The 17,069-nt window shown below is 39.6% G+C and overlaps 1 protein-coding gene across 1 annotated transcript in view; it reads left to right on the forward strand.

Moving 5' to 3' along the window:
- Nucleotides 1–3,057: 3,057 nt before the first annotated feature.
- Nucleotides 3,058–17,069, forward strand: part of RIT2 (Ras like without CAAX 2) — a 390,267-nt gene continuing 376,255 nt past the window's right edge. The window contains exon 1 of the mRNA XM_055324206.1: nucleotides 3,058–3,191. Within this exon, the coding sequence (XP_055180181.1) occupies nucleotides 3,089–3,191 (103 nt within the window). The 5' untranslated portion in view covers nucleotides 3,058–3,088. The remainder of the gene's footprint in view (nucleotides 3,192–17,069) is intronic.

The raw sequence follows: 17,069 nt of genomic DNA on the forward strand, positions 1-17,069 counted from the left end.
AGTACCTTAGTATTTCAAAGAAGAGATAGACAAAGAAAGCTTTATAACTAGGAAAGTCCCCCTGCACATCATGTTTTTCATCTTCCATGTAAATAAGGAAAAATCTTGCTGACTTCCATTTGAGGAATTTGGACAGATGCATTAAACATTGAGGAGAAAGCTAATTCACTTAATTTCCCTCTCACAATGCCCATTGATATTTGACAAGTCACTCATCTATTTGCTGTTAAAAGGTATTTCCATGGACTCTTTTCTCTTAACCAATATTAAAATAATTGGAAAAAAAAAACCACCAAAGACACATCTGGCATGACAATTCCTGTGTTTTACCACCAAATCAGAATGGCTGATATGGAAAACAGAGTAACAGATGGTGGAACAGATAGCCAGAGGGGCAAGTGATTTGCTCAAGGTCATAAGAATTTTGCACCAGAAGTAGAAACAAAAAACCAGAAAGACCTTGAAGCTAAATGCTACTGTTTACATATCTCTTTTCATTGAGGAATAAAGTTTCAATGAATCAGTTAAAGGATAATTATACTAAAGCGATAATTCTTTATTATATCCAATTATGGAAATGACAGTTTTGTTGGAAGAAAGGCAAGTAGCCCATTTTGCCTGACTCTGTTCTATCAAGTGCGAGGACACAAGACTGGAATTGTGTCCCTGTGTGCCATTCTAGGCTATTAGATTATGTTATTTAGGCATTTGATTCACAAATATGTGTACAATAGGGTTGGCCAGGTCGACATTTTTGGTAGATTTCCCTGACATTAGCATGCAGAATGAACTGAGTGGTGTGAAAGGGAAAAGGGCAAGGGAGACTGTACTCAGGGAGGACAAGTTGTAGGACTCTTCAGGCACAGAGGTCAAATACAAGAGGAGGATGAATTAAAGCTTAAACTTGGAGGGTGACATGCTCCCTGTAGAGACAGAGAATGATGTTGACCTTGTTACTGAGGATAAGAGGGATACAAGCAGGGTGTCTGATGGGAGCGTCCAGGAGGCAGGTTCACCTTTAAAGCTCAGAGGGAGGCAGATCCCTAGGTGGCTCAGCAGTTTAGTGCCTGTCTTTGGCCCAGGGCGCGATCCTGGAGTCAAGGGATCAAGTCCCATGTCAGGCTTTTGGCATGGAGCATGCTTCTCCTTCCTCCTGTGTCTTTGTCTCTCTCTTCTATTATACATAAGTAAATCTTAAAAAAAAAAAAAAAAACTCAGCAGGAAAACACAAATTGGGCTCCAACAAAATTTAAAACTCATGCTCTTTAAAAGATACTGTAGAAGAGCCACAGACCTGGGGGGTGGGGGTGGGGAATATATTTGCAGAACATATATCTGATAAAAGGCTTATATAGAATATATAAAGAACTATCAACAGCACAGTAATAAGGAAACAAACATCTTGATATATTTTGACAGAAAGTTTGGATAGATATTTTAGCAAAGAAGGCATACATGCAGATGGCCAATAAACACCTGTAGAGATGATTTTCTCTTCTGGTGAGTGCTTATAAACAGTGGGCTGGGAGCACCATTAACTCAAAATAATACCAATCATAATTATCATACAATTAAATAGGGCTTACAATTTGCCGGATGCTATTTTAAGCACTGTGCAAACATTCAACTGACTTAATGAGTTAATGGAGCAAGGTTTTAATAAACCATATTATAGATGAAGAAACTGAGGCACAGAGAGGTCAAGTAATTGACCTAAGGTCACACGCTACTAAGGTGGCTGAGTCCAGATTTGAACCCAGTCAGGCTGCAGATCCTATGCTCTTGACTATGGCTATTTGCTACCTCTCCAATTACCAGCAAAAACATATTGAGCATCTCCTCTGTGCCCAATGTGTGGCCATACACTATAGAGTCATAAGGAACTCATTAAATATAGTTCTTATCCTAGAGGACCTTAACATCTAAACAGAAGGATAAGCAAACACTTGACTACATCTAATCATAATCCAGTTTTACAGTCAGAAAACAGAGCATCATCATCACTTGTTTGAAAGACAGGGTCTGACTGACAATCATTGATTATTGAAAGCGTTCAATAAATTCTATAATTTAGAAGCTTTCCAAAGAAAAGCAGAGACACGGTAGAGAAGAGCAGAGTTTGAAAGAATCCAAGTGAGAGGTAGGAGTTTGGACATTTGAGAAAGAATCGCCTAGGATCTTTCATACTGCCATAATTGTCAGCAAAAATATTTATCAAGTATCTCTTCCACGGTTGGCAGATTCCTTGTGTTTTAGATTATCCTTAATAAACTAGTGTAAACAGGGACGATCCATGTCCAAACATGACAATGACCTAATTCAAATACCTCCTTATGTTAGAGCTGCAGCTGTCAAGTGAGCTGAAACAATTCCTGCTAGCCAGCTATTATTTCAACAACACTAAACACTCGTCCTTAAGAGCCCTGAGTTACTGGAGTGGGGTGTTTTTTTTTTTTTTTCTTTTTCTCAATTGGTAACATATCTTTCCCCAGAATGAAAACCATGCAAGAAGCTGATGATAAAAAAGCAAGGAAATAAGCAACAGACCTCTTTCTTAATTAATTGACTCTGATTAAAAGAAAACTGTTGTCTTTGAAGCTGTGGCTACAGAAGTCAGCCTGTGAGACGTAGCATCTTCTAAGTCTCAGCCTGACTCCATCCGAGCAGCCCAGCCTGGAAAGTGGCCAAATGCGAGCTTCCCCAAAACTGCGACCCTCCGCGCGGGGGGCCGGGGAGGGGCCGGAGAGCGTGAGGAAGGGGATGGAGAGAGAGACGGAGGGCGGGGGGGGGGGGGGGAACCACCACCAACAAACAGACAGAGACGGAGAAGGAGAGAAATCGTGGGAGACGGGAGAGTGAAGGATAGGAAGGGGGGGGTGTGAAAGCCAGATTTTTATTGGAAGCAGTTGAAGTGGTTGCTATGAGACTCGCTGGAGCAGAGGACCAGCCGCCAGCCCCACGCTGATGGTTCTTACCTCGTCCTAGACCTTTCTTTTGACACAGTTTTAGAGTTGCTCACTATCTGGGCGAGCACCTGACACGGGCGACTTTTTCCTTCTGCGTTTTCCTCCTCCCGTCTCTCGGTAAGATGGAGCTGGAAAACGAAGCCAGCGGCTCCCCCGGCCGCGCATCAGGCGGGTCCCGCGAGTACAAGGTGGTGATGCTGGGAGCTGGGGGAGTGGGGAAGAGCGGTAAGTTTTCATTCCGAAGGCCGGGAAGGAAGGGAGCTGCGGAGAGGCCAGGGTCCGGAGTGAAGGACGGGACCGGGATGTGGTGGTCTAACGCCGGGGGGCTCGCAGGCAGCAGCAGTGAAGCCCAAGGGTCTGGCAGGATGTTCAAAAGTAGTAAGGGCGGTTGAAAAGATGTGGACGAGTCAGAAGAATGGAAAGCCAGCTAGTGAGAAACGTATAGAACTTAAAGATTTATTTATTTTTTTCCTTTGATTCCCTGCTGGGTGATATTTGATCGTAATGTATATGTCCTTTTTTTAAAAAAAATAATAACATGGTACTTATGAAAATAGCCACGATATCAAGAAAAATATGCTCCTGGTCTCAGAAATACTCACAAGAAGAAAGAGGTGCTATGCATAGTCAATGAAACACACAGATGCAAACACAGACCCAGGGGCAGGATTATCAATGCTGATTGCTGTGTTTGTTTCTTTGATTAGGAACTTCCTGTCCCCTTCTCCTTGTCTCCCCTCTGACAGAGTGTGGTCAGTCTTTGAAAGCCCTGAGGAAAGTTGGTTTTTGAAAGTGACAGGGGTTGAAGGAATGCGATTCTTTGTGGGACCTGTGCAAGGTGATCAAACCAAATTTTGTGGTTTAACAGGTTTAGAAGAGAGAGAGATACAGGCTTAAAGGGATATGGGATGCTAATGGAGGTAAAGACTGGTAAATTTGTTTTGCTACACTATTAAAAAAAACAAAACAAAAAAACCCAGAAGTTGTCAGTGGTCGGGTTTCTTGAGAGACTCAAAAGGCCAAACATAACAAATTCAAATAATAGATATTGTCTAGTAGTAGTGTTTGAGGCTGATCAAATGGTGACTATTTTGGGGCTATGATTAGCACTAGAAAATAAAAAAGGTAAATAGAACTTTTTATGTAAATTCAAAAAAATTCCCATGGGAGATACATTTGTGGGGATACCAGAAGACAGAAGAAATACGAGAGTTAACATGGACAAAATATATATATATATATATACCTGGTTTTGTGCTTAACAAAAAGATTCAAAGTTGAGGCCAACATTCTTGACATAAGAAATATCCCTACCTCAAGAAAGCTGATAACTTTGGTAGTGAGTCCACAGGTGGCAAGAAAGTTGATCAGTAAAGAAAAGAGAATAGGGAGTGAGACTAGCAAACAACAAAGGTAAAGAGGTTAGAAAAATAGGAAGAGACATAAAACTGAATGTCCCCAACACCCCCCTCCCTGCAAAAAAACCTCAACATGCCACAAGGCATTACTATAAAAAGAAAAGGAATAGGTGAATCTGGATTTGGTCAGTCCCTAAATGCTTGTTTAAGTTAGAAAAATAAGTCATCTCTTCTAATAAGGAAATGTGAAGTGAAAAACTTTGCAATGGTGTAGGAATGAGGAATTTTCTAAAAGCTTGTCTTTCTTCTTTTTTAATGTAATGGTTTGAAGGGCAAAAACTAAAATAGGTGAGGGTTAGGGAGGGAGGGAAAGACGGAAAAAGGATAAAGAGAAAACGATCCACACAAAATAAAACTATCTTTTGAAAGAATATAGTCAGTCAGATGCAAGGAGGAAGAGCAATGTGAGAGTATAAAATAAGAGAGAAATAGCTCTAAGCAAAAGGCAGGAGACAAATCAGCAGAAATGCCACCAGCAGTCTGTGAGGTCACAGATGCTGCAAAAGTCCCCCAGCATGCCTGTGGATTACCTTTGCTTCCTGGCTGAGTATTTTTCTATTTCACCAGAGGCCTGGGGAATATGGGAATGAAGTGACTGGTTTTTAGTCATATATTCCGTGGAAATGGACTGTGGAGAGAAGGGATGTGGGATATGAGCATCCTTCAGCAATATACTTATCCTGGAGGTGATATTACATCCACCCTTTTGATCTTCCCCGTATACTATGTGTGCTGACCAATCATTGTCACCTTCCCCAAAACCAGGCATTTTTGACATAATGAAATGTTGGCAGAAATTTTTGACATCACAAAATGCTGAGTTTCTCCCACGTTCACTGTGTACATTAGTTGAGCAAGAACTTTTTCAGTGTGATTAACACAGGAGTAGCCAGATCACCTCTGAGATAGTTAAGAATAAAAGAAGGTCAATAGTTTAGAGAAAATATAATTCATAGGACAATCCCAGGTCCAAAAAATGCTGTCCTCATGGCTAAATGTTGGGATCAGAGTGATGGAATCACATCTCACTCTTGGGTTTTGCCCCTGTGATTCATTTGGTGTTAACAGTACATAAATATTCAAGCACTGATTCTCAACATTAACCTCTTTTGAAGGTTAAAATGTTTGCTTTCAAATGAACCAAAAGATTTTTTAATAAAAAAGCCACTTTGTATTACTGAATATCTAGATCACCTGAGCCCCAAATTACTTTTCTTCCCACAATTTCAGTGATTTGTGTGAAAGAATTGTACAAACCAATTAAGGTGGGTTTATTTGAAGGAATTTTAAGGAGAAATCTGCTTTTCTGAAGAAACTGAAGAAGATGTATCAAGCTATCATCTGTTTCTAATTCTGAGTCATTCTGTGTCTGCCTTGAACATGAATGAGAAACTCAATTTACTGGAACCATAATTTTTAAATGAACAGAATCTTGGAGATTGTCTATGCTTACTGTGAAATTTATTTTTTTTTCTATCCATATTTTACTAAGACATCCTTTGGTGAGTAGGAAATTTTGGAAGGATTTGCAACTTCACTGAAATAGGAATTCTCACAAGATTTAAAATGTATGGATAAAAAAGTGTACTGTGTTTGAGAAATTTCAAGTCACTGATCAACAAGTTTTTGAGCACATACGATGCATGGGCCCTGCCCTAGTTATCATAGAGAGGAAATAAGAAGGAAGTGAATATTCATGTGGCAGATATGGGGACATGGCTGTCATGATAATCTCCAGTCTTCACAATATAAATAGCTGTTGTCATTTTGAAAATGGAAAAGCTAAAGCCCAGAGTAACCACTTGTCCCTGGTCATGGAGGTAATAGTAGATTTATGTGATGTTTTATCTGACTCTTCTACATTATATTTAACATCCTAGAAGGAAGAGCAAAGAGTTCTACCAATTACTATGAAGAAGGAAATAGGGTGCCTGGGTCACTCAGTTGGTTAAGCATATGACTCTTGATTTTGACTCCTGAGATCAAGCCCCATGTGGAGTTCATTGTGGAGCCTGCTTGGGATTTGCTCTCTCCCTCTCTCTCTGCTCCTTCCCTACCCCCCACATGCTTGCTCTCTCTAAAGAGAAAGGAAGAAAGAAAAAAAGAAATAAGGAAAAAAGAGAAAAAGAAAGAAGGAAAAAAGAAATAGCTTATAAATATAACATTCTACCTCTTGAGTGTTATATCTAAAATAGATTTGTATCATCTAGACTAACATTCTCATTTATGCATCTGTACCTTTTTAATCTTTAAATGAATACAAGTGAACAAACATACTATTTATGTTATTTATAAATACAAACATTTATATAATATTTATGTTTTCATAATTAAAAGTTACACTTAATGTTATCTAAGAGTGTTATAAGTACTGAGAAAACAGGATAAACAAGAAAGAGTCCCCACCCTATTTGAAAGATGGAAGAACTGAGGCCCTAGAAGTTGAAGGGACTTGGCAAATTCATGCCACAGTTGTGACAGAGGTCGCATCTAGAACACAACCCTCCTGACTCCCTTGAAATAATTTTCTACTCCACATCCAAGTTTTTACACAGGGTATTGTAAGTGAAAATTGGATCAATTACCCAATGAGTTTGGTGTGAATTAGGCACATTCTAGCCTCCATCTCTTTGTTCTCCTACTTACCATTTCTTCCCCTCCCTCAAAACAGAGAAAAAAATAAAATCTCACAGCTATGGTTTAAGAGTTTAATGGAATCTAAACAATCCTTGTAGCTGTTTTAAACATGAATCTTTCTCTGTCTCTGTAGTTTGAAACATAAAGGCTTTTCCTCCATGACAGAGCACAGCTAGTGTGTGCTTTCTTCCCCTGCATGCATGTCTGGTTCTTCTACTTCAGACTCAAATTATTTTGCAGATCTTATACAACAATAATAAGATCTTACTTTCCAAGATATATTTTTCCTACTCTGTTTTATGATCTGAATTGAGGATAAAATAATTTGAGAGGAGCAGGTCATCTATTCCCTGTGTTCTGACAAGGCACACAAGTATTGATTTTTGTCTTAGAGCATACAGAAGGATGTAAGAAATAGGAAAGTAACTCATGTTTTCTAGCTCGAAATTGTTTTCTATCAAATTTCACGAGAAAAGTAGAGAGAGTATCTGAATATCAGATGAGATCTACATGGACTTTTCCATTCCCTAGGACACATTTTGGAGTTACCTTGGTGAAGTTTTGTCAAGGGCGAAATATGTTTGAAATAGTGTGCAAGTGACTGGGTCAGGAGAGGGTGTTGTTCCTCACTACTGTTCCAGCCATGACCCCTGCCCTTCAGGAGCTCACCATCTCATGGGGGGCGGGGAATATATTGTATACTACAAACTGATATGTTTATATGAGGCCTCTGACATAAGGTCTGTGGAAGCTCAGGGTAAGTGGTGGCTAAATCTGCATGCAAAAGCTAAGAAGGAATCTCAGCAGAGATGATACTTGAATTGTGTACTATGGGATGAACAGGATCTCTTGAAGTCGAGAAAGAAAAGTACAGAGAGAGCAGGGGATAGAGACGAGAATTTAACAGGAACAGAGCATACAAAGAGGAAAAGCAATGTGAGAGCGATCACAATGATGGTGGGATCTTGATAACTTGGTACCTTTGGGGGCATTTGGAAGAATCTCCCCTGAGTCATGCTTTCAAACTATCTCAGAAAACTGTGAAAAGTAAAACAAAACAAAGCAAAGAAGCTGAAAGCATAAAAAGTATTAGGGAACTCAGAATTCATTAGCATGCCTCTACTGTGATTTTTTTTGTAAAAAGAAAACTCATTCATAAAATAGGCAATCCTGCTCTGCTTCACACTCTTCCGCAATTTGTTTCTTAAATACATTGAGTTTTGTGAAGTGGGATTTTATAAAATGAAAGCAATAACAGTATTTTCTGAAGTAAACAGAAAGCAGCACAAAACCGATTCCTTCAACCACAATGAATTGGTGTAAGCAGGTAGAAAATCATGCCTTTATCTGATGAATTAAATCAAGGCAAACAACCAGGTACATTCTCCATGTCCCTAAGGCTCTGTTTCACCTCATTAGCAGAACTTTGGATCTGACAAAGCTGAATAATCACCACATCATGACCATGTGTTATTTGAACCCTCTGAATTGCAAAGGCAAGAGAAAAAAATAAACAAGGGAAAAATGAAAAGATTTCAAGACTGGGCAGCCCTCTGCTCTCATCCTTGATTGTCAACACCCTAATCATACTGTACGTCATCACCCACTGCACTCCTGTCAGCAAGAATTGGCCAAGAGGTCCAAGTAAAGCTCAGTAGAGAAGCAAATTGGTAGCCACTGGCTCAAATAACACTTGAAAGTGTAATTCAGGTAAAAGGTGTTGATGAACAATATTTCCAAGACTATATGCCCTCTATAGATTTTTAAGGTAATAAAAAAGACTTTGCATCATTCTATGTCTTTATCAGAAAGAAGGCCTGGAGATGAATGAACTTGTATTGATCGCTGACTACCCATATGCTGGTGGATGTCTTACATGTACACATTCACATTGGAACCCCAGTGGCCAATGATCTATTGTATTCACCCAACCCCATTTACTCCTCACCTCGATCTTGTGAGGTAGACATTAGTGCCTGCATTTTATACATGAGAAAACTGGGCCCACAGAAAAAAGTAATATGCCCAGAGTCACAGAGATATGAAATGATGAGCCCGAGGCACGTACATATCTATCAGTTCAGTGCTTACACTATTTTCATTTTTCCATCCTGAGAGTTTTCATTGTATTTCTTGAGGAGATGGTACAATGAACCTGAGTTCTGACTTCAGGTAAATCTTCATAGATATATTTCAGACATCAGATAAAATCATATACACCAAAGTATATGGTTGATTTTAATTTTGTATAAAACAACGGGGAACATTGACTAGGTACAACTGAGGGAGTCGTGGGATGTTCTGACCCAACAAGGTGTAGGCACCAAGGACATTATGCGTTCTGGTCCATTCTGAGACCCATGGGGGGCCTCATCTACATAGAGAGTGATGTCAAGCTGAGTAGCTTGGCAAAATCAAGTAACTTAGCAATAAGAAATTATTAAAAACTGGGATTAGGTTAATAAAGAAAGTAAATGGGGTGCTGGATACATTAGGTGGATTTGTGAAATCTCTTAGGTGCCGATCTGTTTTAGAGAGAATGTTTTCTCTATATGTACATATTACAGAGCAATTGAAAGAAACTCCAGGCCACAAATGGGAAATAATCTTCTCTGTCCATTTATTTAATAATAATAGAAGGTGTGTATGTGTGTATGTGTGTTTGTATCTGTGTGCATGTGTGCATATTGGTGTATGTCTGTGTGTGTCTTGCGTGTGTGTAGTCTGTGTGCCAAGACCTATGAAAGGCCCTGAACTATTACCAAGAATGACAATGCCCACCCTGTCTGGTGGGGTGAAAGGGGCGTGCGAACAGAGAACTGTAGTGCAGTGGGGTAGGTGCAAAGGGAAAGATGTACACATGGTATTTTTAAAGCAAGGTACACTGTGGCTCAAGAAGTTAGAATAACCTCCCATAGGTTATTTCCTTCTGGAAACAGAGTCCTCTTGATTTCCTGGATGGTGGATTTTTCTATGGGACCATGCTGCCTCTTATAAAGCAGAATAAAATATGCTTCTCTTCATTGGAGGTTAGGCTACTGATGGTTACTGTTGTATGTGTGTGTGTTTGTGTGTGTGTGTGTGAGTCTGTATATTTGCAATGATTCGTGTGAAAGAATTGTACAAACCAATCATGGCATCATGAATGTATATGCACTGATGGAGGGCAGTCCTCTGCATTTCTCCCAAGCATGCCTGAAACTCTCTTATCACTGAATTTGGCTGTTATTTACAAAGCCTAGTGATGTTCTCAACTCAATCACTTGGGTTTTGCTCATAAATGTCAGCTCTCTGACGACCATCACTAAGCAATGCCATCTGCTCCTCTGGTCCATCAGCGGGAACCAGCTAAGTGTCACGACTGACAACTGTGCCAGGTAATCTATCCTGCCCTTTCTGCCCACCGTAACCCTGCTCTGCCAACACCATCACATCAGCATCGGAATATAACCTGTTTGGGTCTCCACACTTGCAGGTACTTGAGCATCCTGCCACTGCCACTGCCAACTGTAGTGAAGAGATAGCAGGAGGTGCCAGGTCCTCCCTGGAGGGTGTGTGTGTGTGAAGCATGGAGTATGCTGGGGGATGTTGGAGGAAGCTGAGGATGTTGTATTGAGAAGGGAATCAGGGGATGCACAAGGGTTAGAATCCCTGGAAGAGATCTTTACTTGAATTAGAATAAGATTGTGTGGAAAACTTGTAGTCTCACAATAAGATACCAGACAAGGATTTTTAACTGGTTTGATAAGTTGTGTGGTAGGGGAAGGTCTTTGTTCAGAAGCCTGCTTGTACAGGGAAGGAAGGCATTGTTTGGGTGTTTGGGTAGTTCCTTAGTGAATGGAAAGGAAATCTTAGAGAGTTTATCACTCCACAGTTTCTCTTAACATGCTTTAAAATGAGAAGCATGTCAGCGTTGCCTGTGCTTAAGCCCATGTTTACTCATCAGGAGGCATGATTCTTGTTCTGTCCAGACTCGGACCCTGGCTGGCATTTTCTTGCCCCAATGAAAATAAAGTGGATTTTTGAGTCTTTAATGTGCCTATTTCTGTTCTAAATGCCTTCTGTACCTTATTTTGTGGAATTCTCACAAGACACTGCAGTGGAGCTGTGGTGATTATCCTTAGATTAGGGATGAGAGAAGCGAGGCTTGTAGAGGCTGGGGAACTCACGCAGGCATGCAGAACCTGTGGTGGCCTGTAGGAGTTAGCCTTTGCCAGATCCCAGGCCCCGAACCATCCTGCACTGTACCTCACCGCCCCATGTTTTCCACCTGCCCTTGATCTGTAGGGTGACGCCTCAGCATAGGAATTCTGACACAACAATGTGAACTAGAGGCTTACGCTAGGAGAAACCTAGATTTGTGTTTTCTCCTCTGTAAATAAGGTTAACAACAATACCAACCACCATGATGCATACTTGAGTATGTATAACAAAAACCTGGCACACAGCAAGTGCCAAATAGTGCACGGAACATAAATCGATAATTTGTCTTTGTCTTTGATAGTGTTTGAGCTTACAGGGGCCATTCAGACTCTGTGAGTCTCTGTTTTCCCCAATCCTAAAAAAAAATGACGTTCTTTAAAATTACCTCAGAAGATTGCCGTGTAGATGATATTAGAAAATATTAAATACTGTGAATTATAGTACCTGAGATATTTTATCTTTATAAAAGCAGTTGCTTGCTGCCCTCCCTCTTTCTCTGCTTCCCCTCTCCCACATCTCCACCTAAGGCCATTCACCTCAAGAGGGTGGGGGTTGGTGAGTGAGGACAGATGTTTCAATGGGTTATAGGAAAATGCAATTTGGGTTGAATATTGTAAATGTGTCATTGTATATCCACTCGCTCTAGGCCTACTCTTGCTCTCTGGGTCCTTGTATTGATTAGTTGCAGCTTTAGTCTCTTGAGTAGCAATTTCACTGACAATAATAATGGTGGTTTGCTAGTTACCCTAGTACACAATCCCTGTATTCATTCTAATTGGCCCATCACACATGCACACACACGCACACACACCCCACCCCCACTGCCTCAGAGGGAAAGGATTTTGAAGATTTGAGGACAGTTGCCTGGCCTGCTATACACTAGGTACAAATGGTCTTCTTGAAGGGGCTACAGTTTATAATAAAGCAGGCCTGTGCTTGAATTTGGACTGAAATTTCCCTAATGCATATGTCGTTTTAATGAATTTCGAATAATAAGATGTTTCCTTCATTCTCCACAGTAGCAGCTTTGCTACATTGCAATAGAGAGCCCTCTTTCAAGGTTGCAGGAATGGCTAATAGTAAACTACATATACAGATTTTTATTAAGTGGAAGAAATCAGACATTTAGAAGCACAAGGGGTACATCTGTTATTTGAAATTGAATTATATACTTCAACTAGTTGATCTCCTCCCATTGTCTTTTAACCCACATGGATATCCCACTGTGTTTTGCTCCCCATTTCACCATCAAGGTGGTTGTCCATTTTACTTTTTTCTTCTCCTGCTCAAACATCTTCAGGGGCTTACCAACAAGCAATGCTAATGCCCAAAGTTCACAGGATTCCTGATGGACCATCTGGGACTGTCCATCAACTGATCATCCAGGAGGCATCTCCAAGGCTTGTCACATAGGAGGTAGTATTGTGTTATATGGCATAAGAGGAATCAGTCTGAACAGGGTAGACATTTGGGAACCAGGGAACAGAGACAAATATCAGAAGTAAGGAGGGATCAGTAAAGGGTTGAAGTAGAAAACCAAGAAAACCTTGTTAGTAGAATCCAATGAAGTACAAGTAGGAAGATCTAGAACTGAGGTTATGAAGGCCTAGATGCTGCAGAAATGTTATTTTCTGTTGGTACTGGTGTGATAGGATTTGTGGCACTGTATCTCTCATTTCTCTCTTGGTCTCTCTATCTCTTGTCTCTGTCTGTCTCTCCCCTTCCTTCAGTATGAGCTGTGCCCTGATCTAAAAAGACCCATAACTACCAGAAGGATCTGTCTTCTAGACCAATCATTTTACTTTTACCCCTCAAATTCTGGAGGTTTTTATCTTATAGTATTCACATAGTTATTCCAACAAAAGCGCTCTCTTCCTTTCTCTCAATTTCTCCGATGTTATTTCTCCTTTCAGATTTCTGCACAAGTATTTTTTGTTCCTTCATATCTTCCCAGTCTACCCCAGCCTAACATTTGTCCCCTTACACTTAAAATTCTTTCTGACTGTTCATTTCATAACTGCTCATAATCACACAGGTTCTTCTAGTGTCTGGTTGTGGTCTTAAAATGTTATTTAAATCTTGCATTTTTATGTAACTTGCAGTCTTTTTATACTTTATCTCCCATCTTGAATGCAAATTCCTGCAGGATAAGAAATAGATTTTACATTGTCTTTTCTCTCCCATGAAACCATATGATAGTAAATTCTCAAAAATATTTATACATTCAATTTCCCTCGTTCATCTTTGAGAAAGGACAGGGAGTAAGACACCACACTTATGTAGTGAAATAAAACTAAATGATATTCTAAAATTATGCAATGCAAAGAGCCCTGAATACAGAGAAAGAAACTGGAACCAATAGAAGTACGGTAGGTATGTGAGCGGAGGGGAGACTGTGGCTTGGGAGGAACCTAGGCTCAGGCTAGCATGAATACTCTTTTGTGACAATGGATTTGAAAGTGAATAAGCCCGCTGTATGTTTAGGATGCTCAAAAACACAAAGAGGTCAAAGTAAGATTGTGGACCAAAGTCTGGCAGATAGGCAAGAATAAGATGCATGTGCTGTTTTGTAGGAAGTGATGGTGCGCTAGGCAGACACTGTGGAATCAGGAATAGAGCACCATCCTTGAAAGCCAAATGCAGGGGACAGTTGGCAGCTGAACACAGATGAGGAGACACTGAAAATAACTCATGTTTTAGTCACCAAACCATTTTCCACTGGATACCAGGAAGAAGGTAGGGTGCAAGAAGAATATTTTATGAAATATATTCAGGGCACCTGGGTGGCTCAGTCAGTTAAGTGTTTGCCTTCCTCTCACACTATGATCCCAGGGTCACAGGATGGAGCCTATATCTGGCTTCCTTGCCAGTGGGAAGTCTGCTTCTCCCTTTCCCTTTGCCTCTCCTCTTCCCCTGCTTCTGCTTTGCCTCTCACTTTCTCTCTCCCAAATAAATACATAAAAATCTTTTTAAAAATGTTCTTGGAAAACCTTAGTAAAGAGCCTGTAGAACTTTGCTCACTCCTGCATTTTTTAGTTCAAAATGCTTATTAACATCTCAATGAAAAATTATTTCTTGATTAACACTGAGAAAAACTGAGTTTAGACTGTGATCATAATTCTGAATTCCAAACCAACCATGAGTTTCCATATACTTTTCCTGTGAGGGTGATAATCATCCCAGGTCATGATTTCATTTTGACAACCTCTACTTGAAAATGAAGGAAAAGAGGAACCCCGAAGAATAGCAGATAGTCACAGGGCCAGATTTTAATCAAGGTATCATACTTTCTTTCTGGTCTTATGAAGTTCTAAAATCAAGCAGGCAAGATCCATTTCATAGGTAAAATTATTGTTGCTGTTAAAAGAAAAAAGTGAAAAAATTCTGTGCTAGTATTAAGAGTCCGCCCTTTTTTTTCCTGTTGTTTACCTACTTACTTCATGAAAGAGTTTAAGCAATCTAGTATCAGCTTTTATAATTTCTTTAGACCCACACCACAAACACCTCTAATATTTTTCTGCCTTCAAAAATGTCTCCCACTTACTTAATTCATCACACAAAAGCAAATGGAAAACATTTTTACATAGAATACTCTGCTGTGACAAGCACACAAGTTATCTGCCTCTCTGGGCTTATTTACATTTTCCTTGAGTGTAATTCTGAGACAGCCCAGCATGTTTGAGACAGTGTGGACTTCGAAGATGAATAGTCTTGCATTGAAGTTCAGTTCTGAAAAAAAAAAAAGAAATTCGGTTCTGCTACTTATAAGGTGAGTGACTTTGCTGATTTTTCTTTTTCTTCTTCCTGGTCTTTTCATGTTGGAGGATCCAGGGCTTATACCTTGAACCTTACCTCATCTTTAATTTCTTAGATTATTTCATCTAGCCCTATGGCTGTATTTATATATCTTTGTATCTTTAGATGAAATTAGATTTAAGTCATATGTAGATTAAAACCAGAAGGAGATGTCACTAAAATGTCTAAAATTAGAGACCAAGAATACCAAATGGAGACAAGGATGTAATAGGAGTATAAATTAATACAACCACCATGGAAAATGACTTGGCACCATGTATTAAGTTGAAGAGATGCGTAAGCTGACTATATTATCTAGCAATTCTATTCCTAGCTAGATATGACCAACAGAAACTCACACGTGTACGGACCAAGAGGCATGGCCAAAGTGTTCATAGTAGCATTATTCCTAATATCCCCTAAATTAAAATTCAAATCCTCAAAATGCTCATCTGTGTAAGAGTGAATAAATCAATTGTGTTAGAACAGATTTAACATTACATATATAAAGTTTATATATATGTATATTATCTATATGTGCCTATATATTGATACACATATATATGTACATATTATCCGTATGTATATATGTTGGTATACATATACATGTGCATATATATATATATATATCACAAAAGAAGGAATACCCATGAAATTTGGATATTAGTTGCCTGTTGAGGGAGGGAGGGAGGAGACAGTCACTGAGAAGGGCATGGGAACTCTGGAGTTCGGAAATGTTTCCAGGTGGGTTGTAGTAGCAAGAGTGTTCGCTTTGAGATCAATCATAGAATCAATTTAGAATAGATTCAATCATAGAATTTGTAAAAATTTTCTTTTGTGTACTTTCAAGGATACCAAATTTCAGAGGAAAGATCTGTGAAGTTTTGAAACATTGTATCTCCATTCCATACTTCCTTCTTGAACTCTGCTCATGTATTCAACTCTCTACTTCACATCTCCACTTACATAGCCAATAGCAATTTCAAATATGTCCAAAACTAAACCAATGATCTTTCCAAACTTGTTTCATCTAATTGATTGATGCCACCTCCATCTTTTCAGTTGCTCAGCCCCAAATCTTAGGCTGTGATTGCTCCTGTCCTTCTCTCATACTACCACATCCAAGTCATAGTCCTTTTGACTCTGTCTATTATATGTATCCAGAGGTCTCCTTTTCTCAAAACTCAGCTGTTAACCACCTTGGTCACAGGTACCATCGACAATCTGTTACCACCCTGGTCCCAGGTACTATTTACAATCTGCAGGATTGCCCTGACTCTTCTTCATGCTTTTATATCCCCTTGTAATTTTCTTAACACAGCAGCTACAGTGGTCCTTTTTAAAATTTTGTCACATTCCATATATGAGATCATATAGTATTTGTCTTTTTCTCTGTGACTTATTTCCTTTAGCATAATACCCTTGATAAAGTCCATCCATATTGTCTCAAATGGTAGGATTTCTTTCTTCCTCAGGGCTGAATATTTTTCTTTTGTGTGTGCATATGTACACACACATACACACACACACACAGCAGATTTTCTTTATCCATTCATCCATCAGTGAACAGTTAGGTTGTTTTTACATCTTGGCTATTGTGAGTAATGTTGCAATAAACCTGAAAGTGACTTCATTGAGATTCATCAATTTTTTTGAGAGTAATTTAATCTCTTGAAGATAAATACCCAGAAGTGGGACTTCTGGATCATTTGGTAGTTCTATTTTTAAGTTTTTGAGGAACCTCCATGCTGCTTTCCATAGTGCCTGTTACCCATTCACATTTCTCCAGCAACACACAAAGGATGCCTTTTCTCAGAATGTTTTGTTTTGTTTTAATATTTTATTTATTTATTTGATGGGGGGGCACAAGCAGGGGGAATGGTAGACAGTGGAAGAGGGAGAAGCAGGCTCCCTACTGAACAGGGAGCCCAACTACATGGGACTCTATCCCAGGACCCTGGGATCATGACCTGAGCCAATGGCAGACACTTAACTCTCTGAATCACCCAGGTGCCCCTCAGAGTGGTGATTTTTTTAAAACTAAAATTCA

Source organism: Nyctereutes procyonoides, unplaced genomic scaffold (genome assembly GCF_905146905.1).
Source record: "Nyctereutes procyonoides isolate TBG_1078 unplaced genomic scaffold, NYPRO_anot_genome, whole genome shotgun sequence".
NCBI lineage: Eukaryota > Metazoa > Chordata > Mammalia > Carnivora > Canidae > Nyctereutes > Nyctereutes procyonoides.